At 39.3% G+C, this 27,102-nt stretch overlaps 2 protein-coding genes across 10 annotated transcripts in view; one reads left to right on the forward strand and one right to left on the reverse strand.

Annotated features, from left to right (window-relative positions):
- atg9b (autophagy related 9B) overlaps positions 1-27,102 on the forward strand; it is an 839,198-nt gene that overhangs the window by 388,009 nt on the left and 424,087 nt on the right. The gene's annotated exons all lie outside the window — the stretch shown is intronic.
- obscnb (obscurin, cytoskeletal calmodulin and titin-interacting RhoGEF b) overlaps positions 1-27,102 on the reverse strand; it is a 345,273-nt gene that overhangs the window by 53,403 nt on the left and 264,768 nt on the right. For all 9 annotated transcript variants that reach the window (XM_062517333.1, XM_062517305.1, XM_062517313.1 and 6 more), the window contains 5 exons: positions 24,934-24,967; positions 24,759-24,805; positions 24,564-24,668; positions 20,159-20,298; positions 4,244-4,444 (listed from right to left, as the gene is read on the reverse strand). In XM_062517333.1, the coding sequence (XP_062373317.1) occupies positions 4,244-4,444; positions 20,159-20,298; positions 24,564-24,668; positions 24,759-24,805; positions 24,934-24,967 (527 nt within the window). The remainder of the gene's footprint in view (positions 1-4,243; positions 4,445-20,158; positions 20,299-24,563; positions 24,669-24,758; positions 24,806-24,933; positions 24,968-27,102) is intronic.

Raw genomic sequence — 27,102 nt, forward strand, 5'->3', positions numbered from 1 at the left:
TCATATTTAATATCTTTATAAGATCTTTGTAAGACGTTAGGGAGATGGATGTCCTATTATGACGTATTGATGAGCATCTGGGATACGGCTGCTAAACGCTGTTTGAAGATCTTAGCAAGACGTATCAGATACATCTGCCAGATTAGCAAACGCTCTCTAGAATACATCTTACAGCCGTCCAGCAGACCTTTCGAACACATCTGCAAGACGCCTTGCAGACGTTCTTGTGCTTACTGGGATGCGTAGAGTGCCAATAACGCAATATTGCGTTTTTGCTTTTTTTTTTAATTACGAAACTAGACACTCTAACTCACCTTATGTGTGATTTTTGGAAGTCTATCATGAAGAGAACTGAAGTAGATGACCATCGAAAACTCATGAAATCTCACAATCCGGACATTTTATCTGGACATTATATCACAAAGCAGCATTTGATTGATATTGCCGCATGAATTGTGTCGAATCAGGCACGTCAAGTCAATTCAAGGTCATTTAGTAATTTTGTGGGTTCGTCACAAGGTGGCAGTCTCAACAATGGGATAGTCTATCCAGTGTTAGTTAGTAGATCAGTGGGACCGAGCATCGAGGATCGAGGGGAGAGTTTGAGAATCACCCCAGGAGTAGCCTAGGCTATGGAAGAGGTAGCCTACCTGCAGCGTGTTAGAGAGATCGAACTGTTCATTGACATAGGGCGCTTTAAATACACGCAGGCTCACCAAAGATTCTAGAACAGAGCTCTGTTCTAGAATCTTTGATCATCACTGACAAGTGCAAGTTTCCACGATTGCATACACATAGCAGCTGTGGCGGCACATAGGTCGGCAGCAGGAAAGGTTCCGGAGGTAGATATACGGACATATGAATTCAGACAGCACAACAAAAAAAGCCCCTTCCGTAAAAAGTCTGCGAACATTGCGGAAATGTACGTCTGTCTTAAAGCGGCTTATATCTCCGTTTCTAGAAGACAAACAGGGATTTTGATGAAAACCAGCCACTGTTTAGCTTGGGATTTCTCGGGAATGGAGACATGTAGAAATAAATGGTTTTCACCCACTGAGAGCTCAGAGTCTCACCTTTCAAATGAGCCATAGTATGTGTCCATAACTATAACATAGAATACGCTGTGGCTCTACAAATATAGTAAAAAATGATCTAGCTTGCCAGCACTCTGGGACATAGCTTCCAAAAACAATGCGGCATTCAAAGAGTTAACCTCCATTGCTCAGCCAAATGACATAACCGCGCTTCACCGACGGCACTGAGTGCACGGCAATGAGCAATGACATGAACCAAGATGTATAGCCCAGCAGCAATCTATCCAAAATAACACAAATTTGAAATACTATTCATGATATGTTGTCAAATATTGAAGTTGTGGGAAATTTACATAGCTTAAACTAAGTTAGCCTACATTCGTCCCCATGCTGTTTCATTTGCAGCCAGGATGGAAAAATTAAAGAAAACGCACGACTTCTCCTAAATAACTCTTGAACGGTTTTGATCAGTACGGTGGCCGAGAAGGGCCAAACGCGCTCAATTAGAGAAAGCAGTTTCAAATACAAAACGGTGCAAATTAATAAAAGTACAAACAGAGAAACGTGGTACAAATGAAAAAAACGCACTGCGAGAAACAAAAGCAAATGCATCTTCATGAAATGCGCTGCAGGAAGAGAAACGATGCAAAATACAACACGCTGCATCTTCATGAAATGCGCTACAAATAGAGAAACGATGCAAGATACAAAAAAGCTGCAAACAGCGCTCCTACAACGGAAGTGCTCCAAACCTCCAGAGGGCGCTCTCACAGTGACAGCACCATGGAGAGGCAGACACACAGGAGGATGACGAGTTCTTCTAACGTCTCAATCAAAAACTGATCGCAATAAGAAGTTGCATTACAGCGTAGCAAGGTAATGTGACTTGTCTTTGTTTATATTCATATATTATGTTTATGTCAATGTACAACGCTGTACATTACGTGACGTTGTACTACATTTTACACCAGACTGTGTGTCTGCCTCTCCATGGCGCTGTCACTGTGAGAGCGCCCTCTGGAGGTTTGGAGCACTTCCGTTGTAGGAGCGCTGTTTGCAGCTTTTTTGTATCTTGCATCGTTTCTCTATTTGTAGCGCATTTCATGAAGATGCCGCGTTTTGTATTTTGCATCGTTTCTCTTCCTGCAGGGCATTTCATGAAGATGCATTTGCTTTTGTTTCTTGCAGTGCGTTTTTTTCATTTGCACCACGTTTCTCTGTTTGTACTTTTGTTAATTTGCACCGTTTTGTATTTGAAACTGCTTTCTCTAATTGAGCGCGTTTGGCCCTTCTCGGCCACCGTAGATCAGAGCTGTAAATGCGACTGTATTTGACAGAGGACAGATGTATGGTGCTAGTAACAAAATATTATGGCCTTAGATAAATATGTTAGGCAGTTTTTTTTATGTAGGAACAATGTACTGAAATTAAGGAATACCACACTTTTTAAAATGATAATGTTGTCTCTATTGCCTATATTATGCCAATGCAGCTGTTTGCCTCTTTATAAAATAATCCATTAAGTCTAGATGTATATAATGTAAATCCATCACTAATGAAAAGTGAAATGCACGCACACACACACTTACAGGCTCCCTCTACTAGCACGACTGACAATTTCACTGCATTCTTTACTTTAGTAATGATATGCATATGTGACAAATAAACCTCCTTATATCCTTGTAACTTTTGACCCGTATGGGCGATTTTTCGAAAATGAGGTACCGTTGCGCTCCTTTTGGCGATCTGCACATGGGCAAGCCCACTCCTGCAGGTCCTCGGACATGCACATTTCTAGTTTGTTACTACTGTTTGCTTTTGGTTATGTACATCTGCGCATCCAAAAACTCGGTATTAGCACTGTCTTAGTACATCTGGCCCTAAATGTTTAAAAAATCCCAATGTAAATGGAAAAGCATTTTCCAAGATTCGACAGTGCTTGTCCCAAGGAAAAGTATGATCCTTTATTTTAACTAACTACATAGAAAACAGTATGAATTGCATCCACACATATCAGTAGTTTTTCAACTGTGTTAAAACTGCAAGGCTTCCCCCCTCACAAATGTTTTGAAGTGACTTGAAGAAAAATGAAGACAGGGGAAGGAGAGAAAACAAAATGAGGACAAAAAATTGGTAACTTGTTTTTCAAAGAAAGGTGAACACAAACTGAAAAAGAAATCCATGGTGCTAAACATCTTAACTTTGTGAAACACATGGCCCTCAGTTTCAGTTATTACCCTATAAACATCTAGGCCTACATATTCCTGTGTACATAGGCCCGATCATTATTACTATTTATGCGTTTTTTGGAGGGGGAGGGGGGTGGTTGATGAGCATGGGGGCCCATCAGGACTGCCTATGCAGGGGCCCAGGATCTTGTGCTAGCCCTGGCTCTTTTCAACTATGTGCATGACTTTGTGACCATTTAACACCTGTAATCCAAATTAACTCATGCGTATTATGATGCACATTACGTGCTCATCTCATGCACGCTAAAACTTACAAACTTGATTAATAATAATTATTTTCTAAAACATGGATTTAGCCTCAAAATATGTATCTTTTAAACTCTTAGTTAGAAATGTTTGGGACACACTGTACTAGATCAAACTGTTTTTAACAAAGTATACCTTTTAATTCCTCTTAAAACACTTAAAGGTGACCTAGAATGGAAATATTTTTTTTCTTGGTATTCATGAATTATGAGAGGTTGTGCATAAACAAAGAGCTATCATGAACATGAGGCATGGTTGTGCCCTCCTTCATATCTTGGACTTAGATCTTGAACTTAGAAATAGACACAAAAAAATGGGCGATTCAGCAAAACTGCTTGCTTGTGATGTCAGACCTCGCAAAGCCATTGAAGTTCAATTGGGGTTGCCAAAGAGGGCGCCATTTAGTCAAACAGACCATTTCAATACCCAGCCTAAATATATGGTTTTAATTAGTCTTGTAAAATTGCAATTGAGTTTATTTTTTTAAATCAAAGTTGAATATATACTATTTTAACATCAGAGAAGACAGTGCAATACTCAATTCATCCATTCTATAGGACCTTTAAACTATATTTGGGAAACACACCCCATATTATTGATTTGTTACATCTTGCTTTCATTGACAATCTATAATTATTTACAATTCTCACTATTGCTCACTATCACTAAGGCCCACTATTGAAGAAACACAAAGCTTATCATAACAATTCATACCTTCAGTCGTTTATCCAAGTAAGCAGGTGAAACCCAGCCCTGACGGGATGGTGTGCTTTTTGTTGGTTTGGTGCGCACCAGCCATTTCAGTGGGTGAGCAGAGTCCAGCACCTCCACATACTGTCCCTCCTTCAGTGCTATTGTTTCTTTACTAGCAATTGTTGGGTTGTAGTCAGCAGTGGCCACATAAATGTCAAACATCTGCAAAGGACCAAAATATGGTATTGGTTAGACTTAAATATTGAACATACATCACAGCGTACTAAAGGCACTTCAATTCACACCAAATACACAATTGGCATTAACACTACTAAACTTGACTTGTTTGCTGTTCACTTCCTGCACCAGTAACTCCAGAGGATTTAGTGAAAATAAATGTTTTAGGTGCTTTTTGAACATAAGCAGGGATGGGGCAGAGTGGACGTGGAATGGTAGACTGGTCCAGAGTGTGGGAGCATTAGCAGAGAAAGCTCTGTCCCCAAAAGTCTGCAACCTGTTGCAGGGGATGGCCAGCAGGTCCTTGTCAGAGAACCGCAGGGAATGTGACCAATTGTAGGGTTGGAGGAGATCTGTGAACAGGAGGATCTTGTAGGCAATGCGTAACATGGCTACCAGTGGAGCTGTTGGAGGATGGGAGTGATATGCTGCCAGAGCTTTGTGTGGGTTAGAACCCTGGCAGCTGAGTTTTGAACATACTGAAGTCTTCTAAAGGCCTGGGCAGTCTAGACAGGACACCATTGCTGTAGTCCAGACAGGAGATGATGAAGGCATGGATGAGTGACTGAGTTACTGAATGTATGAGTGAAGGCCGGAGTCGTGACATATTTCTATGGTGGTACAGTAGAAGGCGGACTTGGTGGTGATGTGGAAGGAGAGAGTGTAGTCCAGCAGTGGAAGTTGAGTACATGTTTACGGATAATATGACCTGTAGGGGTAGCATGTAGATAGTGAACAGCAGAGGACACTTCCTGGATCTATACATTATGATTTTATTTCTGTGATCCTGCTTTATTCCTCCTCTTAACCACTGCAGTCGTCTGATCATCATCTATTGCAGAGGTTCCCAAACTTAAAACTGCTGAGGCTCAATTTCAAATCTGAACATCTTCTACCTCTCAGTCCTGCACATTGTCTCCATCCTCTAGACTTGCAACTCCTTCTATGGGCCCTATCTCGACGTTCAGAAACGGATGGTCAGAGGCGTCAAGTTTATAGACATGAAGGCCTGACCAGTCCATCTTCACTAATTACATCGCATGTAAATGCAATGTACTGTTATCCCTGTTCTTCTTATAATTATTCTTCTTCCGACCAAAATCAACTATCAAAGGCTCTAAAAACACTGAGCCGTTTGACGTCATTCAAACACTCCTACAAAGGTCTTGTAACAGAGATTTGAGGAATGTATTTTTCAAATGTGTGAACTTTATACATTTTGAGATATTTACGATAAAAGAGTTAAAATATCCCATAGAGTTAATGTTGAGACGCTTTGGCGGCAAAGATGTTTTGTTACATAGTGCTCCACTTTAAACTTGTCTGGCTGTAACACTAGTGACCAGACGAAGCAATCTAACGTTGAAACCATGCCACAGAACATTATCGTCTTGTCTCCTGCAGTAGCTTACTCCTATCTTGATTTGCTTGCTTGTCATTACAGTAACCGGTTAGCTCTAGGTGACGTTATCAATCGTTATAAAGACAATCAAACCTTAGCCTACCTAACGTTAACGTAAGCACTATATTTAGCTAACGACAATCAGCTCGCGGCTAACAGGGCGTTCACACTGTCTACGTCCGTCGACGGATCTCGGAATGCCTGTCTGCCTTATGTATATTTGCATACACGCTATCTGATTGGCTAACGGATACGTCGCTGCCTGAAAAGTTGAACATTTCTCAACTTTTTTGACGGAGGCAGCGGAGCTGAAGTAACGGACGGACCCACAATTCCTTTCGAGTCCGCCCCATGTAAAGTAAATGAGATCCGTTGACGGACGTAGACAGTGTGAACGCCCTGTAACGTTTAACGTCGGGGCCGGTTGCACCAACTGGGCGCCGGGTCTAGCCACGCCAGTCTTAACTCAGCGTCCTAAGTGAAGTCCAACCTGATAGATGCGAGTTGCACCATTCAGGTTTAAGCCTTCTTCTCACAGTCGTTTCTACAGTAGACTAATAAACTACATTGCTATCATTCTCATGTTTGTTGTTTGCAAGCTAGCAGTCGTTTAAGCTATGTAATATGTTTGTGTACATTAAAATATCCTACCATAAGCTAACTTACATTTGTTATATAATTTCCTAGGCCTACCTGTTGCTGCATAGCATCATCGTTGATTGTATTCCGTATTCCAATGGGGTCTAAGCTCTTATCCTATGTATGTAAGCTTGGCAATCCTACCAGTCGTTTCACTGTAGGTGAACTTCAGTAGCCTACCAACTCGTTTGAAGTTGGCAACTTCATTTCAGTCTTGAAGAGATATTCCAAAATAGGGCCTAGCCTACTGTCCACAATTGTAATGCATTTTCATAAATCACTTTTCAAGTAATTAAATAATTCAAGTAATTTCAGTGGAACTGTAATTGGGTTAGGCTAATTATTTATCTATTCTAGCCTACTGTGTCATATGTTGTCTTTTTAACAAATACAATGTTTTACACAGCAACCTTTTTACATTTACATGCAATGGTAATTCCTTCCATGGAATTACAGTGCATGAAAATGCAATGTACTGTTCTTCCTAGGCTTCTTCTTCTTGTTGTAACGTATTTAATGCAGCTTCAACCGTTTGACGTAGAAACTTCATTCAAACTTTGCTGTGTAGGTCTTGCTTAGGACACCCGTGCTATGTATTTTTCAACTTTGTAACTTTTATACTTTTCAAACTATAAACTAGAAAATTTAATTCCATGGAAGGAATTAGTTTACCATTGCATGTAAATGCAAAAAGGTTGCTGACTGTGTAAAACATTGTATTAGGCCTATAGTTAAAAAGACAACTAGGCTACACAGAAGAATAGATAAATAACAATAACCCAATTACAATTCCACTGAAATTACTTGGAAAGTCACATTTAAAGAGTGATTTATGAAAATGCATCAAAATTGTGGATATAGGCTATTTTGGAAAATAACTCTTCTTTATTAGAAATTAAAAGACTGAAATGAAGTTGCCAAGGCTACTTCAAACGAGTTGCAAGAGCTGACACTTTAGTAGCCTACAGTGAAACGATTGGTAGGATAGCTTACATAGCCTTCATATCTACACTAATGCAGGTTAAAAGTAGCTAGGCCATAGGCTATAGATTTAGACACCATTGGAATACGCAATACAATCTCAAACAACGCCAATCAATCAACGATGATGCAGCAACAGGTAGGATATCTAGCAAATGTAACGTTAGCTTACAGTAGGATATTTTATGTAGGCTGCACATATTACAGGATGAGCTAGTATGTTCTTCGAAGTGTTTCCAGGTGTGTGATTGTCCTAATAGGAATATACGATAAGCTGTTAACAAAGGTTTTTAATTTGTGAATGATGCCGAAAGCTTTAAATTGCCTGGCTGGCAAGTCCCTATAGCTGAAACGACTAGCTTGCTAACAAACAAACGTGAAAATGATAGCAATGCAGTTTGTACTAGAAACGACTGTGAGAAGAACCTAAATGGTGCAACTAGTTGCTTTTAACTTGCTAGTAACTTGCTTGTCGTTAGCTAAATACAGTGTTTACGTTAACGTTAGGTTAGATTGTCTTTAGCTGTTGAACGTTACCGAGAGCAAACCGGTTACTGTAACGATATAAACAAATCAAGTAAGGAGTAGCAGGAGACAAGACAATAACGTCCTGGTTTACAGCAGCTGTGGCATGGTAGAATGTTTTCATAGCTGTTACAGCTTAATGAGTACTGTAGATATAACATTCAGGTTTAGCCTGGTTTAGCCCAGCCGTGGCATTTGGATCAAAGATCCTTGATTACTGACAGCTGAGCACTGACGTAACAATTAATCTGTGCCGCCAAAGGGTCTCAACGTTAACTCTATGGGAATTTGAAAATTCGTAAATTTCCCTACAAGTATAAAGTTCACAAATGTGAAAAATACATTGGACTAATCTCTGTTACAAGACCTTTGTAGGAGTGTTTGAATGACGTCAAACGGTTAAGTGGTTTTAGCGTTATAAACCGTGGATTTTGGTCGGAGGAAGAATAATAACTATATTAAGAAGAATAGGGATAACAGTACATTGCATTCACATGCAATGTAATTAAAAACTATTAGAATTTCCCCATAGACTTAACATTGTGATTATGACATCATAATAGGGCAATTAAAATCTTATCCCAGGTGGCCAGGCCAGCTGCAGCAGCTCTCTCTCTCTCAGGCTTTAAGCATACAACTAAACCGCTCACAAAAAGTAAGGAAACTTGACTTTGGCCCATTATATCTCCACTTTAATAATACCAATCACTAAAGTGTTTTATGTCATTTTCATCGTTTATTAGTCACCTTTACAATGAGGTACAGCTCGTAAGCATTGGGCTCCCATGGAATGGGCAACACAAGCAAACGTGTAAGTAGTGCCAATGAAAAATGTGCCAAGTTATGCTGTTGGAATTCACCTTTGTTACTTCAAACATTGACGATTGCACTCTCCCACAGAAATGGGCAACACAAGCAAACGTGTAAGTAGTGCCAACGAAAAATGTGCCAAGTTATGCTGTTGGAATTCACCTTTGTTACTTCAAACTTTGACGATTGCACTCTCCCACAGAAATGAGGAAAACAAAACATGTTAGGCATACATTCGTTCATTTCATACTCAGTGTCAGGGTCCTCAGTAGCGTGTAGAGAATCCATATGCAGCCACAATAGCTTGGCACCTTCTTCTCATGCTGGTCAACAACCTGGCTAGATTCTGCTGTAGGATGGCATTCCATTCCTCGATAAGGATCTGGGGCCGGTTTCCCGAAGCCTTCTTAACGCTACGTAGTTCGTAACCTCTATCTTAAGCTCTACCTTAAGTACCTCACGCATTTCCCGAAAGCTTCTTTGCTACGAATGTCTTTCGCACGTCGTTCGTTGGTAAGAGTGGTCTGGAGCACTCTCAGACCTCTCTTAGCTGCACCTTAGCAATGTTTCGACTCGCGACGCTAGTCGCCGCCACTGTACCCTACAGCAATTTCCGTTACGCATGCAACTCATATGATACAAAATCACTATTTTGGTTCGCCAATGATTTTATGTAAGTATGCTAATTTAGAAAATAGTTTCTGGAAATGTTTTCATGCAAATATGAAACGTGCACGCATTTGAAAATAGTTAAACGCGCTTTATTCTTTGCTTCCCCCCACCGTCCTACAATGCTTAGGCCTAATGTGCGGGCTTGCTGTCATGTTTAATGTTAACCAAAGGCACACAATACTGAATGAGGATGTTGGTCAATCAGCTGTGATTAAAAAAAGTCTACATAGCCTATTTCAACTAGAAAAGCACAAACCTCCCCCAAGCAAACACATGTAGCCTACGCCTCCTGCATCCAGACGGTGATACGAATCACTCACAAAATTAAATAGTTTCTTCCTTGGGTCATTTCAGATCTTCCCTGGAAATTTAATCGAAATCCGTCTTTAACTTTTAGAGTTAGCCTATCTTGCAAACAAACGGACAGACAAACAAACAAACAAACAAACTAGAAAAGCACTCAGAGAGCGCAGACCTCTGCTTTCAAACATGAAGCGTTCGAATCTTTTTATCCATGCGGGAAACAAACTAACACACCAACAAACAAACCCAGATGAAAACATAACCTACTTACCTACGTAGATCATTTAATTTCTAGACTACGTTTTATATCATTGTGTGCTAAAAAGTTCATCCACGTTGAAGTTGCGTGAATGTTGTGGGGGCAATAGGCTATTATAAGCAATGGTTTTGGTGCAAAGAACGCTTTCATAAGTCTGTCAAGCCTCCGCGTGAAATAAAAAATCGATTTCTGAGCAATCGATGTCACCTAATTCAGCACCTTCATGGTGGACAGTGCCTTGTACGTCGGACGTAAGGAGCTTTTCGTAAGAAGACTCCTAAGTGATAGTTCGGGAACCACGACTAGAAAGGTAAACAACTTTGGTAAGTTATACCTTTGGAGTCTTCGTAGCTCGCTAAGAGTGAACGTTATCGGGAAACCGGCCCCTGATCAGTCAGTATGTTGGTGACTCTGGCACGTACAGCACACCCAAGCTGATCCCACAAGTGTTGAATTGGGTTGAGGTCTGGACTCACGTCACGGCAGGCCATTCTATCCTCTCCACTCCCAAATTCTGGAGGTACTCTCTGATGATCCCAGCTCTATGGGGGCGAGCGTTGTCATCCTGGAGGATGGCATTTGGCCCAATATTCTGTAGAAATGGAATTGCCACTGGCTCCAGAATCTCATCCCGGTATCTAAACTCACCTGGTAGCACTTGAAGCCCAAAACGAGATGTCTGGCAGCAGAACCCTATTACTGGCCATTTTGGCACATTTTTGGTTGGCACTACTCAGACATTTGGCTGTATTGCTCATTCAATGATTGTCCTATGCTTACAAGCTATACCACATTGTAAAGGTGACAAATCAACGATAAAAATGATATGAAACACTTGTTACTTGTACTGGTTGGTATTACTAAAGGGGAGATATAATGGGCCAAAGTCAAGTTTCCTTACTTTTTGTGAGCAGTTTATATGAAACCTCCACATACCTAGCAACCATTAAAATTAAGCATTTATGACAGTTTCCATAGCAACCAACATGATTATACTACCGTAACATCTTTATTCCTGATATTGGCCACCATGGATATCCTAGCAACAAATGTTTCAAAATAAAAGTCCTCACTAGCGAGTTAGCATGGTTAGCATTTGTAACATTTAACTGCTAGAAATCATTAGCTAAGTCAGTTAGTCAACCTGGTTAGCATTGTTAACATAGCTAGCATTGTTAGCATTTTTAACATAACTGCTAGAAATCATCAACTAAGTCAGCTAATCAACCTGGTTAGCATTGTTAGCATAGTTAACATTGTTAGCATAGTTAACATTTTTAGCATTACTGCTAGAAATCATCAGCTTAGTTAGCTAATCAACCTGGTTAATATTGTTAACATAGCTAGCATTGCTAACATAGTTAGCATTTATAGCATAACTGCTAGAAATCATTAGCTAAGTTAACCAATCGACCTGGTTATATTTTTTAGCATAGTTAACATTTTAAAAATACCTGTTAGAAATCATTAGTTAAGTTAGAACTGGAATGTTTAAGCTTTAGTTTAAACCAGTGGTTCTCAACCTTTTTTGGACAAACGCCCCCTAACCTCTTGATGATCCTCTTAACGCCCCCCCCCCCCCCCCCCCCCCCAAAAAAAAAGGCTACAGGCAAAAAAGTGTCGCTGATACCAGAGTTTTGGTTTAAAAAAAATTAAACAGAAGTTTCTTATGAGTAGGCTTATGAAACCTATGTTGTAGAAAAGGAATTAAGTAACTATCAAATTATCATTATGATCATCCTTATCACAATTATTGTTATGCTATTTTGTACATGCACTTCAAAACAATCAACATTGCTAACATTGTTCACAAAATGTTGGTGAAAACAGGATCAGTGGACTGCTTTACTAATGTAAAATATAATTACAAGTTTCATTGCTTTTGCATGGTTGTATAATAATTGCATGGAAAAATATAGCCTACTTCTCAAAACAACAGCAATTATATGGGTGCCATTGTTTTGGATGTTTACCTCATGCAAGCATCATACACTGGTAGGCAAATGGAAAAAATGGACATGTTTTTTTAATAACCTTATTTTTTGAATGTAAGGATTCAGGAAACACAACACCAACTTTGTGTATGGTAAATGACCGAGCATAAATCACTGATTTTGAGTTAACAGGAAGATATGCTTCAATAGCTTTTGGCCATGTTGTATTCAAATTTGGCAAAACAATACTCGACTGTATTATAGTCTCTGCTATGTTTTTATGGACGTTGGAAGAATCCACGTCGTTTTGTTGTTACATAATTAAATAGCCTTCCAACCGGTTGCAGCGGAGCTTTGCTACCAACGTTCTTAGTTTCAGTTTATCTCGCATAAACGCGCACATGCATGCATTGAATGCACGCTCACACTACTTAATTGCATGCCTGTATGTTTGAAGACGCCAAACTAGTGGGTATTTCCTGATTGCAGAAAAGTTTGTTTTCTTTTTCTGTCGGTCCGCGATTGCTTGATCAGTTGCAAATCAGACGAAGCGCCGGGAATAATTTCACTATGTGGCTCCGTAGGCCTGCATTGTTAACGTCGCGGACCGGCGCATGTCTGCGGCCCATAGTTTGAGAACTAGCATGTAGCAATGACATCAATTCAATCATTTGCACAAAGACATCGTTTTATTCCAAATTCAAATGTACACTGTATGTGTAGTCACTGTCAGAGGCTTAAAAGTTGAGATGAATAACAGTGATTCACGCCCCCCATTTGTGCCCGAGCGCCCCCCCTTTATGCTGCCTCGTCCAGCGCCCCCCAACAATGTCCGAACGCCCCCTGGGGGGCGGTACCGCCCCCGTTGAGAAACCCTAGTTTAAACTGTCTACCTTCACACTATCAACTCTCTTTAAACTATGCAACCACCATGCTTACCCTAGCTACACCTTAGTAACCATATCTAAATGATCTATCTATACGTTTTTACATTTTCATGCACTGGTAATTCCTTGGAAGTGCATTTCTAGTTCTAAATGAAGTTGAGTTATTTTACAAAATAGGGCCTAGCCTATCGTTGCTATGGAAACTGTCATAAATGCTTAATTTTAATGGTTGCTATGTTGGTTGCTAGGTATGTGGAGGTTTCATTTAGTTGACTGGAGGCATAGTTGATGATAACTGACAGTTTGAATGGTTGAACAGTTAAATAGTTGAGTAGTTTCAATGGTTAAATTATTTAATAGTGTATTATTGCAGTGAGGACTTTTATTTTGAAACAGTTTTGGACAGAGGAAGTAGTGAAACAGGATCTGTAGTCTTAATGAGATTGTATGCTTAAAGCCTGAAAGAGAGAGAGCTGCTGCACCTGGACTGGCCACCTGGCATAACATTCTAATTGCCCTATTATGATGTCATAATGTAATGTTAAGTCTATGGGAACATTTTAATAGTTTTTATTTAATAGTTCAAAAAGTATAAAAGTTACAAAGTTGAAAAATACATAGCTGAAGTCACCTAAGTAAGACCTACGCAGCGCAGTTTGAATGAAGTTTCTACGTTAAACGGTTGAAGCTGAATTGCACGCACAAAAAGCGTTAGAAGAAGAATAATAATCGCCTATAATAATAAGAAGAAACCGGATAACAGTAGAGTGCATTTTCATGCACTCTAATAATAACTAGAGAATGTAATTCCAGGGAAATTACGAGTGCATGAAAATGCAAAAATATATAGATACAGTAGATAATGTAGATATAGTTACTAAGGTGTAGGGTAAACATGGTGGTTGCATAGTTTAAAGAAAGCTGATAGTGTGAAGGTAGACAGTTTAAAGCTTAAACATTACAGTTCTAACTGAACTAATGATTTCTAGCAGTTATGGTAAAAATGCTAACTATGTTAACAATGCTAACCAGGTTGATCAGCTAACTTAACTAATGATTTCTAACAGAAATGTTAAACATGTTAACTATGCTAACAATGCTAACTATGTTAACAATGCTAACCAGGTTGATTAGCTAACTTAGCTTATCATTTCTAACAGTTATGCTAACTATGCTAACAATGCTAACCATGCTAACTAGCTAACTTGCTAGTGAGGACTTTTATTTTGAAACATTTCTTGATAGGGTATCTGTGATGGCCACTATCAGAAATAAATTAGTTACTGTAGTATAATCATGTTGGTTGCTATGGAAACTGTCATAAAAGCTTAATTTTAATGGTTGCTATGTTGGTTGCTAGGTACATGGAGGTTTCGTGTAGTTGACTGGAGGCATAGTTGATGATAACTGACAGTTGGAATGGTTGAACAGTTAAATAGCTGAGTATTTTCAACGGTTAAATGATTCAATAGTGTATTATTGCAGTGAGGACTTTTATTTTGAAACAGTTGTGGAAAGAGGAAACAGTTTAATGTAGGATATGTAGTCTTCACAGAGAGATTGTATGCTTAAAGCCTGAGAGAGAGAGAGAGAGTTGCTGCAGCTGGACTGGCCACCTGGCATAAGATTCTAATTGCCCTATTATGATGTCATAATCACAATGTTAAGTCTATGGGGGGAATTTTAATAGTTTTTATTTAATAGTTCAAAAAGTATAAAAGTTACAAAGTTGAAAAATACATACCTGAAGTCACCTAAGTAAGACCTACGCAGCGCAGTTTGAATGAAGTTTCTATGTTAAACGGTTGAAGCTGAATTGAACGCACAAAAAGCGTTAGAAGAAGAATAATGACCTATAAGAATAAATCGGATAACAGTAGAGTGCATTTTCATGCACTCTAATAAGAAACCGGATAACAGTAGCACTCTAACTAGAAAATGTACTTCCATGGAAGGAATTACCATTGCATGTAAATGTAAAAAGGTTGCTGTGTAAAGCATTGTATTAGTTAAAAAGACAACATACTGTATGACACAATAAGAATAGATGAATAACAATAACTCAATTACAGTTCCATTGAAATTACTTGGAAAACCACATTTAAAAAGTGATTCATGAAAATGCATTAAAATTGTGGATAGTATTTTGGAAAATAACTCTTCATTTATTAAAATTATAGACCGAAATAAAGTTGCCAACTTCAAACGAGTTGCAAGCGCTGACACTTTGTTTAGTAGGCCTAGGCCTACTGAAGTTCACCTACAGTGAAACGAATGATGCTATGCAGCAACAGGTAGGCTGAGGAAATGATATAGCAAATATAACGTTACCTAGCTTGCTAACAACAAACATGATGGCAATGATGAGAATGATAACGATGTAGCTTGTACTGTACAAACGACTGTGAGAAGAAGGCTTAAACCTAAATGGTACAACTGGCATGTCTATCAGGTTGGACGCTGAGTTAAGACTGGCGTGGCTATAAGCTAACGTTAAATTTGATTGTCGTTAGCTAAATATAGTGCTTACGTTAGGGTTTGATTGTCTAACTATGGTCTAACTATTAGGTGTTCCCAACGTCACCTAGAGCTAACCGGTTACTGTAACGAAGAAAGATAGGAGTGGGCTACTGCAGGAGACAAGACGAAGACGATAACGTTCCGTGGCATGGTATCAACGTTAGATTGCTTCTTCTAGTCACTAGTGTTTACAGCCAGAGAGGGTTGAAGCGGAGCAGATGGCTAATGAAGGATTCTTTGCTACAGCTGTAGCTTAATGAGCACTACGTAACAATCCATTTCTGCCGCCAAAGCGTCTCAACGTTAATTCTATGGGATTTTTTGAACTCTTTTATCGTAAATATCTCAAAAAGTATAAAGTTCACAAATGTGAAAAATAATAGAACAAATCTCCGTTTCAAGACCTTTGTAGGAGTGCTTGAATGACGTCAAACGGTTCAGTGGTTCTAGAGCCTTTGATCGTTGCGTTGATTTTGGTCGAAAGATATAATAATAAGAAGAACAGTGATAACAGTACAATGCATTTAACATGCAATGTAATAAGAAGAAACCGAATAACAGTAGAGTGCATTTTCATGCACTCTAATAAGAAGCCTAGGAAGAACAGTACAGTGCATTTTCATGCACTGTAATAAGAAGACTTGGAATAACAGTACAGTGCATTTTCATGCACTGTAACTAGGAAGAAAAGTACAGTGCATTTTCATGCACTGTAATAATAAGGAGAAGACTTTGGAAGAACAGTACAGTGCATTTTCATGCACTGTAATAAGAAGCCAAGGAAGAACAGTACAGTGCATTTTCATGCACTGATAATCATTTTAAGCACTAACCTAATGAGAAATAAAACAATGAAAATGAGAATAGCAATCAAATAAGTCACTCAATTAATCATATAATAACAATAACTATGGCATGGTATGGCTAAATTTAAGGACAATAGCAAAATAAATGTCAAATTCTATCAATGGACAAATTATAACAAAACAATACTATTATACAAACCATAACACATAACAAACGCTCAAAAGACTAAGTGCATATTAAACAAATATGCCTTAAGACCCCTCTTAAAAGATCCAAAACTGTTGCTGGAACAGTGAGCACTGGGCAACTCATTCCACCAACACGGAACCACTGAAGAATAGGATCTACAATTTGACCTAGCATGTATGGTTGGTCGACATAACAGGCGCTCCTCAGAAGATCGCGATGGGCGGTTGGGAATGTACATCTCGATCAAAGAACTGAAGAAGCCGGGAGCAGATCCAGTCAGTGTCCTATAGGCCAGAGTGAGAGCTTTAAATTTAATTCTGGCTACTATAGGGAGCCAGTGGAGAGTAACTAGGAGAGGGGTTACATGTGTCCTCTTTGGCTGATTGAAGACCAGTCGTGCCGCAGCATTCTGAATCAACTGTAGTGGTCTTAATACCAGTGGTGGACAGTAACGAAGTACATGTAATTCGTTACAATACTTAAGTAGCATATTGATGTATCTGTACTTTACTTAAGTATTTATATTTGGTGAGACTTTGTACTTTGACTTCACTACATTTTTAAGTGAAAATTCGTACTTTTACTCCGTTACGTTTATGAAAACCCTCTCGTTCCATTTTGGCAAAGAATCACGTGTCCAAACTGCGTCCTGCACGCACTTCAGTGCGGCCCGTCGAGCATGCATTAGTTGTGGTTAACATTACTGCAAACTAACACTCTTCTTAGAGAACGTTTACATTTACAATGTCAATATCAATGTTACATAGAGATGAAAGCCTACTCTTTGAAATCTCTATTGCAGCAAATCTAATTTACGTGTTTGTTACTCATAACGTTACTTATAACGTAATTGGGAACGTGTGAGCGCGCATGAAAGGGAAAGAGTGCATTGATAACTGATATCTCCGCTTCATAAACTAGAAGGCAGCCACTGAGTGGAGCCGGCAAGAGTCTTAAAGTGACAGTGTACCATTTATAAATGAATCAAACAGTATCATAGTTCTTAACACATGTATTTTCTACAACAAAATTACTTTGGCATTATAATGGGAGGGGGGGGCTAAGGACACCAATTTTCTTTGTGATTGAAGAATGTATCGTAAATAAATAAATGTTCTTCGTAAATGCTAGGGGGAGGGAAGTATTTGACCCCCTATGTAACCCTATGGGAATTTAACACAGGGGCCGGTAGATTTTTATTTTTAAAGGACAGCTATTTCATGGATCCAGGATATGCATCCTGATAAAGTTCCCTTGGCCGTTGGAATTAAAATAGCCCCACATCATCATACCCTTCACCACAGCTAGAGATTGGCATGGTGCTTTTTCCAGTATAGGCCTATTAGCCTGTTTGATTTGCATTGAGCTCAATGAGCATCAAACAGGCTAATAGGCCTACTGGAAAAAGCACCATGGCAATCTGTTTGTTTGCAGTTTGATTTTTACTCATTTTTTGAATTAAGGCATTAAGATCAATTGTCAAATGATGATTTTATATTTCTCTTTTTAGGCAACTTTAGCGGTATCAAATACATGTTCTCCCCACTGTAGATAGCTTCTAATGCTTTGTGCTTATACTCTTTTAAATAGACAAATGTAAGAAAGTATTTGAAGAGTGGCATTAGTATTTCACCTTATATAAGCTGATTTAGCAGGAGCTTTGATGTGAAAATGATAAATTATAATTATAATTAAAGGGATAATCCGGAGTGAAATGCACTTTAGATCAATTTTTCGGACTATTGGGAGTACATACGTTGAGTTGACACCAAAATCATGTCATTCGGATGTATTTTGAGAAAGTTCGAGTTCACCGTTTTTAGCCAAAACTCGTTAGCCTGGAAGTGACCGGGGCAGGTCCTTTCGCCACTACAAAACGCTATTTTTATACCTCTTCCACTGTTCCAAACAACAGTACACTTACGTGGTAGTGAGTAGAGGGTCCCTAAAGCCAAACCGAAGTATCCCCACGTCTTTATGTGGTCGGATAGAGAGTCCAGAATGAATTTAATCGAGTCAGTACCTTCCGGAAATGCCACTGCGGCAGCTGCGCAACGCTTCAACAACACTTTACTAACATTTCCGGAAAGGTACTGACTCGATTAAATTTATTCTGGGCTCTCTATCCGACCACATAAAGACGTGGGGATACTTCGGTTTGGCTTTAGGGACCCTCTACTCACTACCACGTAAGTGTAGTGTTGTTTGGAACAGTAGAAGAGGTATAAAAATAGCGTTTTGTAGTGGCGAAAGGACCTGCCCCGGTCACTTCCAGGCTAACGAGTTTTGGCTAAAAACGGTGAACTCGAACTTTCTCAAAATACATCCGAATGACATGATTTTGGTGTCAACTCAACGTATGTACTCCCAATAGTCCGAAACATTTATCTAAAGTGCATTTCACTCCGGATTATCCCTTTAAGCCTTAGAACCATAATTCATTGAAGTACTTTTACTTTTAATACTTAAGTATATGTGAAGGCAAATACTTTTATACTTCTACTTAAGTAAAAATTCAAAGTGGGTACTTTCACTTTTACTCAAGTAATATTTGACACAAGGTATCTATACTTTCACTTAAGTACATAATCAATGTACTTCGTCCACCACTGCTTAATACACAAGCAGGTAGGCCAGCTAACAGGGAATTACAGTAGTCCAGCTTGGAGATAACTAATGCCTGTACAAGAAGCTGTGTGGAATCTTGTGTCAGATAAGGTCTGATCTTCCTAATGTTGTACAGGGTATACCGACATGACTTTGCAATTGAGGCAACATGCTCAGAGAAATTAAGTTGGTCATCAATTATGACACCCAAGTTACGTGCCGATCTAGTTGGAGTCATTGAGGATGAGTCAAGCTGGATGTTGATCTGTTGGGGAATAGCTGTTTTTGCTGGAAACACCAAGAGCTCAGTTTTTGAAAGATTAAGCTGAAGGTGCTGATCCTTCATCCAGATTGAAATATTCTTTAGGCATGCAGAGATCCGATGGGAAACACTAGAGTCCTCAGGTGGGAAGGATAGGAAAGGTTGAGTGTCGTAGTTTGATGGTAAAATGTGACCTGTTATCTGTTATTAGGATGAAATAAATAAGGTAATTTCACAATAACTATATGGTATCAGGGCTGTAAAATACTGTTTTGTCTTTTCGAAAGGATTTCAACAACTCCCCACTGTACAGAAAACCTTTCGAAAAGACAAAACAGTATTTTACAGCCCTGATGCCATATAGTTATTGTGAAATTACCTCATTTATTTCATCATAACAACAGATAATAGGTCACATATGTCACAATAAGTAAATCCTAAATATTTATTGCTTCAAAGTAAGTACATATTTGCAGCAGTTATTACCATTTTATTTTACCCTTAAACTCGAGTTATTTGCATTGTTATTGTATGGTAACTGCACAGTAATTGCCTAGAAATGACACATTAATTATTTGTAATATGTGGTTTAAAAATATTATTACCATTAAATTGCATACATATTACCATAACATTACCCACTTATTACCGATCTGTAATGTAAAGTGTTACCACATACGGTACCTCAATGTTGCCAATAAGATTGGTATACTCCACATACCTTACTTCAGTTATTGCTTATTTTGAATATGACTGGCTATTGGAAAAGGCTGTTTACGTGGGAATATCTTATTCTAAATATTGTCTTAACCGGGTAAATATCGGAATATTAATGTCCATGTAAGTGTACTCATTCGGAAAGACATTTTGCAAGACTCTTCTCTGGACCAGAAAGCCCTTACCTCTCCACGGGCATCACCCTCATCTGACTCAGAAGAGGAATCCATGATGAGTGAAGGAGGGCGGGATCGCCCATGATGGGGTGAAGGAGAGGGTGTCTTTGTCTCATCATCACTGTCAGCCCCTGGGACACGAAGTGAAGCTAGAAAATATTGGATTTAACAAAAACGTCTTCAGTGAATTTTTTTTGTAATTGTGCTGCAATTAGCATGGTACATTCAGATTTTCTTTAGTGGTATTTCATGTTGTGACGTTGTCAATGTCAACTATTGTCAGTCGACTATAAATGAAATCCTCAAACTACTGTTAAATTTGTCTCACAATAAACACAGGTAATTTATAATTGTGTGTATGCAATACAATTTTAACAAAATTAAACACCTGCCTAAAATAAATGTGGGGAAAATAATATGCATTTTGTACTGCATACTGTATAATGGTACAGAAAAGAATAAAAGGTTATGGGCAAACTTAACTCGTGAGAACCTCAAGATTAGTTAAGATTAGGCAGTGATAGTGGATGACAGGGGACACAGCAGTGGAGAGAGTCAGCAGCTGATCACACCATATAGGATCACAAAGTCAGCAAGACAGTGGTTGCTCTTTCTTCGGTTTGGTGAAATATAGACCAACTGCTGCCACAGTACCATTGACTGACCAACTTCTACCGCTGTACCTGACTGGCAACATCACAGTCAAGACTGAGTGACCAACTATTCATCTCTTCACCTCCCACCATCTGGTTGAAGGTACAGTATAAGAGTATGCGGACCTCTACCGGTAGATACCAAGGCAGTTTCTATCCACAAGATACACAATCCACCTTTTTTATTACTAGATTAAATGTTTTGTTTAAAGTTAAGCTGGCTCTTGAGCAAAATAATTTCATTATTTATGATTACATAACAATAAACTACTTGAAAACTTGGTACATAACTGACACTTTATTCACAAAATTTCTATAAACTGAGCTATTCCCACGTTCAGGGGCGGCGCCAGAGATTTGTTTCTGCCGGTGCTATGCGGGAGCTATGCGTTTCGCAGAGGGTGCTATGAATTGCCCCAACCTCAATCGGTCAGTCTGCCGTGCCTTTTCATGAGACTTTACATGACACTTCCTGGAGTAGAGCATGGGTGCGTGCCCGGTGTCTCCTGAAGTTGCAAGTGTGGTTTTACCGCTACAGACCACTAGAGCGGCCAAAAAAACCACCGTTCGACCGGTAATGACTCATTTAGGTGCTGTGTCCACCAAATGCGTTTTTTACAGCCAGAGCGCCCAAAACCTCCTCCTCTCGGTGCTTCGATAAGTGTTTATTGTTGCTAAGTTACCAAAACCAGAGACGGTTTATAACGAGAAGTGCCATTGACGAGCCCGGCGCTGTTCTAAAAGTTGAACAGATTTCCGGGTCCCATCCCTACTCTCTCTCCTGCTTGATCTGTTTCGACCTCACTCTGACCGTCACTACGGTCCAAAAAGGAATGATCACCTTCGTTCTGCCTATCACCGAGACCATATGTCAAAATAGTCATGTCCATGACCTCCGGAAGCAGAACGACCTGCGTTAATAAATAGCAGAGAATGCTCCCGGGTCAGTCTCCTATCCCTGAACGCCTCAGGAGCGGTCCGAGCGACAAGGATAGTCTCACAGATCGTCTCACAGATCCATAGTTACATTTGTAACCTACGTTTCCTGTCATACTCTCTACTGTCCTGTCCAATTAAAGGCATAAAAAGCCCCAAAAAATAATCTTTTTTTTTTAAAAAAAAAACAGTGCCTTTCTACACTCCCTTTCCGCTGCAATATACGAAGGTTGACAACTAGACGCCACTTCAATCTGAAGCGCAGTTGAATGAAATTACCTGATGTGAACATTAAAAGGAATCAAACGCTTAGCGATCATGAAATAATACAATGCATGATATCAACAAGCAGGAAGATAATGAAGAGCAGTAGTTCTACTCAAACTAGGCCTACTCGTGCACATAGACTATGGAAGATCTAGCTGGTCAAATCTAGCGAGTAGGAAAGTTTTTTTGGGGGGGGCTTTTTATGCCTTCAATGACAGAGACAGTGGAGAGTGACAGGAAGTGAATGGGAGTGAGAGTGGTAGGTGGGATCCGGAAAGGACCATGGGGCGGGAATCGAACCTGGGTCACCGGTGTATGATGCAGGTGCCCCAGCCAGTTGCTCCACAGCTGGGGCAGCGAGTAGGAAAGTTTATGTAGATGACGTGAAAGTGAAAGTAAGACATTCAAAAGGCCAGCGAAAGTTAAGGTTGCTTTTGATATTGTACAAAACGCAAAACAGTGTTCTAAATAGCAATTCTGTTGTCTTTGAAATGTTCTCTTATAGACGCATTTAACTGCAAACCGAACTTAACACCTGCTTTTACAAGGCGGAAATATTTAGGCACAAAATAGACGTGTGCTTTCATGAGCAGTTTTAGTACATACAGGGGAATACCTAATTAGGCGCATTTTATGATTCTCCTCCCATCTTTTTACGACACACACACTCTCCCGACACTCCTATAAATGCATGAGACGGAAAAACGCGATTTGACATTCTCAGCTCCCGTGACAGGCAGTCTGCGCTTTCACCTCAGAGCCGCCTGTTTGTACACACCTTGCCATCTTTTTACGTGCATGTTGCAAAACATATGAAGTGGGTGCAAAAGCATTAGTACGTCTGGCCCTCTCTATCACTAGTTTTGCACTTTTTGTCCATATCTAGGGCATTAAACTAATGGGCAAGCTAGGAGTAATACTTTTCAAGATATTAATGCCCAGACATAGCGTCTAAGATAAGGTATTTATGAGGACGAAAAATGATACAAAGGCAAGAGTGAAAAAATAAAAACATTGATACAGGTGTTAATTTTGGGACCTAAATATAGGTAGGCACACTTTGCCGCTGACAAAGGAAAATAAGTAGGGGTTGGAGAGGACTTGAGAAGTGTGACTTGTAGTTCATAAGGAGTTGCAGGAGTAGGGGCATAGATAAAACATTGGAAATGTGCTTTATTTTCTATGTGTAGCAGGTGGCAACACCATGCGGAGGTCATAACACCAGCGTTACATCTCGTTTTACTGTCATCTTTTTCTTGATTTTCATCTCAGAGTCTCCGTAATTCTTTCACATTTCAACTAGTAATCGAAGAAGTACTTTAAGAAGTACTGCTGACAAATACTGTACCTATTTATGTACTTGATGCTGTAGTGAATATCAAGATAGTGCTAAGGCACTGTAAAAACGTTTGAATACAAAGCACAAACAAAAAGAAAGTCCACATCATACAGTCTACATTCGAAAACTCTGTGTATACATACTGGACACTTTGGGCCAAGATTTCATCCACTGGAGCACTTCCTGGTTCTGTAAGCTGTCTGAATAACAAATTAACGATTGGATGAGTATGTGACTGAATGGAAAGATATATGGACGTATGGATGGGCAATGTTTGGATTGATGACTGATGAGATGGAGAGAAGTTAACTGGTTATTCATATATTTATAAGTGCCATTGCAGTATTCAGTGAAAAAAATTCCCATTCTCTGTGGATTAATGAGCCAGTGTTGTATGCACTCAGACAACAAAGCACAAGAACACCCGAGTTGCTCCTTTGCATGACAGTGGTTCACTATCATGAACTTTTGCATGACATTCTAGTATGTTTTACAGACACTGTAGCACTGTAGTTTAAACAGTACATGATATCCTATGCAATTCACTGTTCTTGATATGCTGCAATAGACATGGTAAAAATGATGAATCAACCATTGTTCATGAATTTGATATTCAAAAAGCATCTTTAGGCTAAAGTGAACAGGCAAATTAAGGACAGACTGCTATCTCTCTAGCCATTCCCTTAGTAAGCAGAGAAAACCTTCAGTTTGAATTTTGTGTGTGATTTAGGAATATTCTAAGCAGTAAGATTAAATGCTTTGTGAATACAAGCTCAGTTTTTAGTTAGAGAATGTCTGGTTATTTCTGATGACACTAGTACATGTAGACATTACACTGAAATGTTTGATATTAACTATTAATTGCAGTCTACATTTAAACAAGCACTTATTTTCTTTTTACGGTACAAATATTTGAACCTTTCTTACACATACAATCTGAAAAGGCTGTTTATGAAGATAATTAATGAGGATTGCACACATCAGTGTTGACATAGAGGAAGAGGAGAGACAAGACAGATACTGTAGATGAACTCCGACAATATATTTATAATGTAATATTATATTGAAATAAATTTCCCATGATTTAATCAATGACAGAGTTTGCATACTGATAATTAATCAATATCTTAACTGAGTAATTAAGAATAGTACATAGTACATAGTACATTAATTGGACATGAATAACTCACAAGCAACTCCCTAATCACTTCCCACTTACCTTGAGTTATTCTGGCAGATACCATCTCAGTAATCTGGGTTGTGAGTTTCTGAAGGAACTCTTCTGTACCCACTCCACCGAGATAGGCAAGTTTGCTCTCTTCAGCTAAGTTAAACAAAAAAGAAATGAGAACTGCAAGTATTTGAAATGTGTCTATTATTAGATCCCTCAGACTACAGAGTTTGAAAGACTGACCTTTGCTGGCCTCCTCTTCTGGTGGACTTATAGTGATGCCAAGAACCCTTGAAAATGTGCAAACATTTAATGTTGCTTCATAATAACTTAGGAACCACTCCTGAAATGTATATTGTTTTCATAAAAAAATATAAATCAAATTGTGAGCTGTTGACTGTTTTGTTCTCATACTCACTCTGGTGTGATTTTATCCTTCTTCTCTGATGATACTACAAAATAAGTATTTTTTCATTAAGTATGATAAGATTACTCCAATCATTCATTTTCTAACTTCATTTTTATACACACTGCTGATGGGCCTGCCAAAAGCATTAAGTGGTTTATTGAAAAGTCACAATTATGCTTTAGTTATACACTGAAAAGGGGCTTTTGGACAAACCCACTGAGCAAGCAACATCTATGGACGTCCAAGACAAGTTGATATCATGTCGGACCGTCCAGGCTATGATCTGGACGTCCATTTGACAGCTAGCATTAGTTAATAAATGACATTGGGACAACAGTCCAGCATGCCTCAGTTCGGGACGTCTATAGACAACCAAAATTAGTTGCAAATAGACGTTCTGCTAGGTAATAATGTAGACGTCTATTTCACAGCCAGAATTAGTTAATACATGACACTGGGAAAATAGTCCAGTCCGACCTCGTTTGGGACGTCGAAACAACCGAAATTAGTTGCAAATGGACGTTCTGCCAGGTCATAATGTGAATGTCTAATTGACCGCCAGAAATAGTTCATAAATGACATTGGGACAACAGTCCAGCATGCCTCGGTTCGGGACGTCTATAGACAACCGAAATTAGTTGCAAATGGACGTTCTGCCAGGTCATAATGTAGACGTCTATTTCACAGCCAGAATTAGTTAAAACATGACAATGGGAAAATAGTCCAGTCCGATCTCGTTCGGGACGTCTATAGACAACCGAAATTAGTTGCAAATGGACGTTCTGCCAGGTCATAATGTGAATATAGCGGTGCATGCTCAAAAAAATCCCTAAAGTCCTAAATCTCTGAAGTTTGGATTTTTAATTTTTTTTTTTTTTTTTACGGAAACGTGGTGCTAAATTCCCATATACATTGTTAAGTAAACTGGTAAAACCGTCCATTTGTAAGCAAAATAAAAAAATATGATCTTTTAGTTTGTTTACCTTTAACTAGCAACCACAACATAGTGATTGAGATATCAGTAGTAGCCTATCCATTACGACATCAGCCAAAATAGAGTAGCCTAGTGCAGGAGTGAGCGGGTTGGGAATCTGAGATCACAGGTTCGCATACCATCGGAAGAAACTTTTTTTGGCATGCTAAAATGAAATGTTGCGAAAGTATGTGCAAATGACTCTCTTTTCTTTGATGACTTTACCTCGCGGCAAATAAGAGTTTGTGCACCTGTCATTGTCTAGTTTTATTTTAATTGTCGTCAAATGTGCATTCTGGGTACTCTGAGGACATCTTCTGGATATTCAATAATGAAGTCTTCCAGACGTCTTCTAACGACGTCTATGTGACACCCAGCATAGCACATATATTCAATGTCCAGGACATACGTCTTAAAAACTTTCATTCTGGCTACTCTGAGGACGTCTTCTGGATGCCCAACAATTAAGTATTTCCAACGTCTTCTAAGGACGTCTTTATCACACCCAAAACAACACATGTATAGAACGTCCAGAAAAGACATCTTAAAAAAACTTTCATTCTGGCTAGTCTGAGGACGTCTTCTGGAGTTCGGCGACCACGTCTTTTTGACATATTTTGGACCATTTTTTGCTCAGTGGGAATATACTAAAAGTAACAATAATTATTTAAGATAACAATATAAAAAACATAGCCGCAAGCGGCGATGATGGGCCCGAGCACCTGCAGTGCGGACCTGTGACATTTGGAAATTTAACAAAGCACCATGTGCGTGTTGGTGAGCATGTGCATGAGCAACACACATGGCCACCAAATTTAGTTAATTTTCGTAAATGTATGTGTCAACCATAACAGACAACGTGCTAGGTGGCGCTATAGAGTCCCTAAGCCACACCCTAGGCCAGAGCTCTATCCCTGACTAGCGGTAGCAATAATACACATGCCCACCAAAGTGGTTCATTTTCGTGAATGTACGTGTCAACCACAACAGACAATGAGCTAGGTGGCCCTATAGAGCCCCTAAGCCACACCTGAGGCCAGAGCTCTGTCTTTGACTAGCAATAGCAATAACACACGAGCCCACCAAATTTGGTTAATTTTCGTGAATGTATGCGTCAACCACAACAGACAATGCGCTGGGTGGCGCTATAGAGCCCTAAGCCAGAGCTCTGTCTCTGACAAGCAGAAGCAATTCCACATTCCACA

The sequence above is a fragment of the Sardina pilchardus genome, chromosome 2 (assembly GCF_963854185.1).
Source record: "Sardina pilchardus chromosome 2, fSarPil1.1, whole genome shotgun sequence".
NCBI classification, from domain to species: Eukaryota; Metazoa; Chordata; class Actinopteri; order Clupeiformes; family Clupeidae; genus Sardina; species Sardina pilchardus.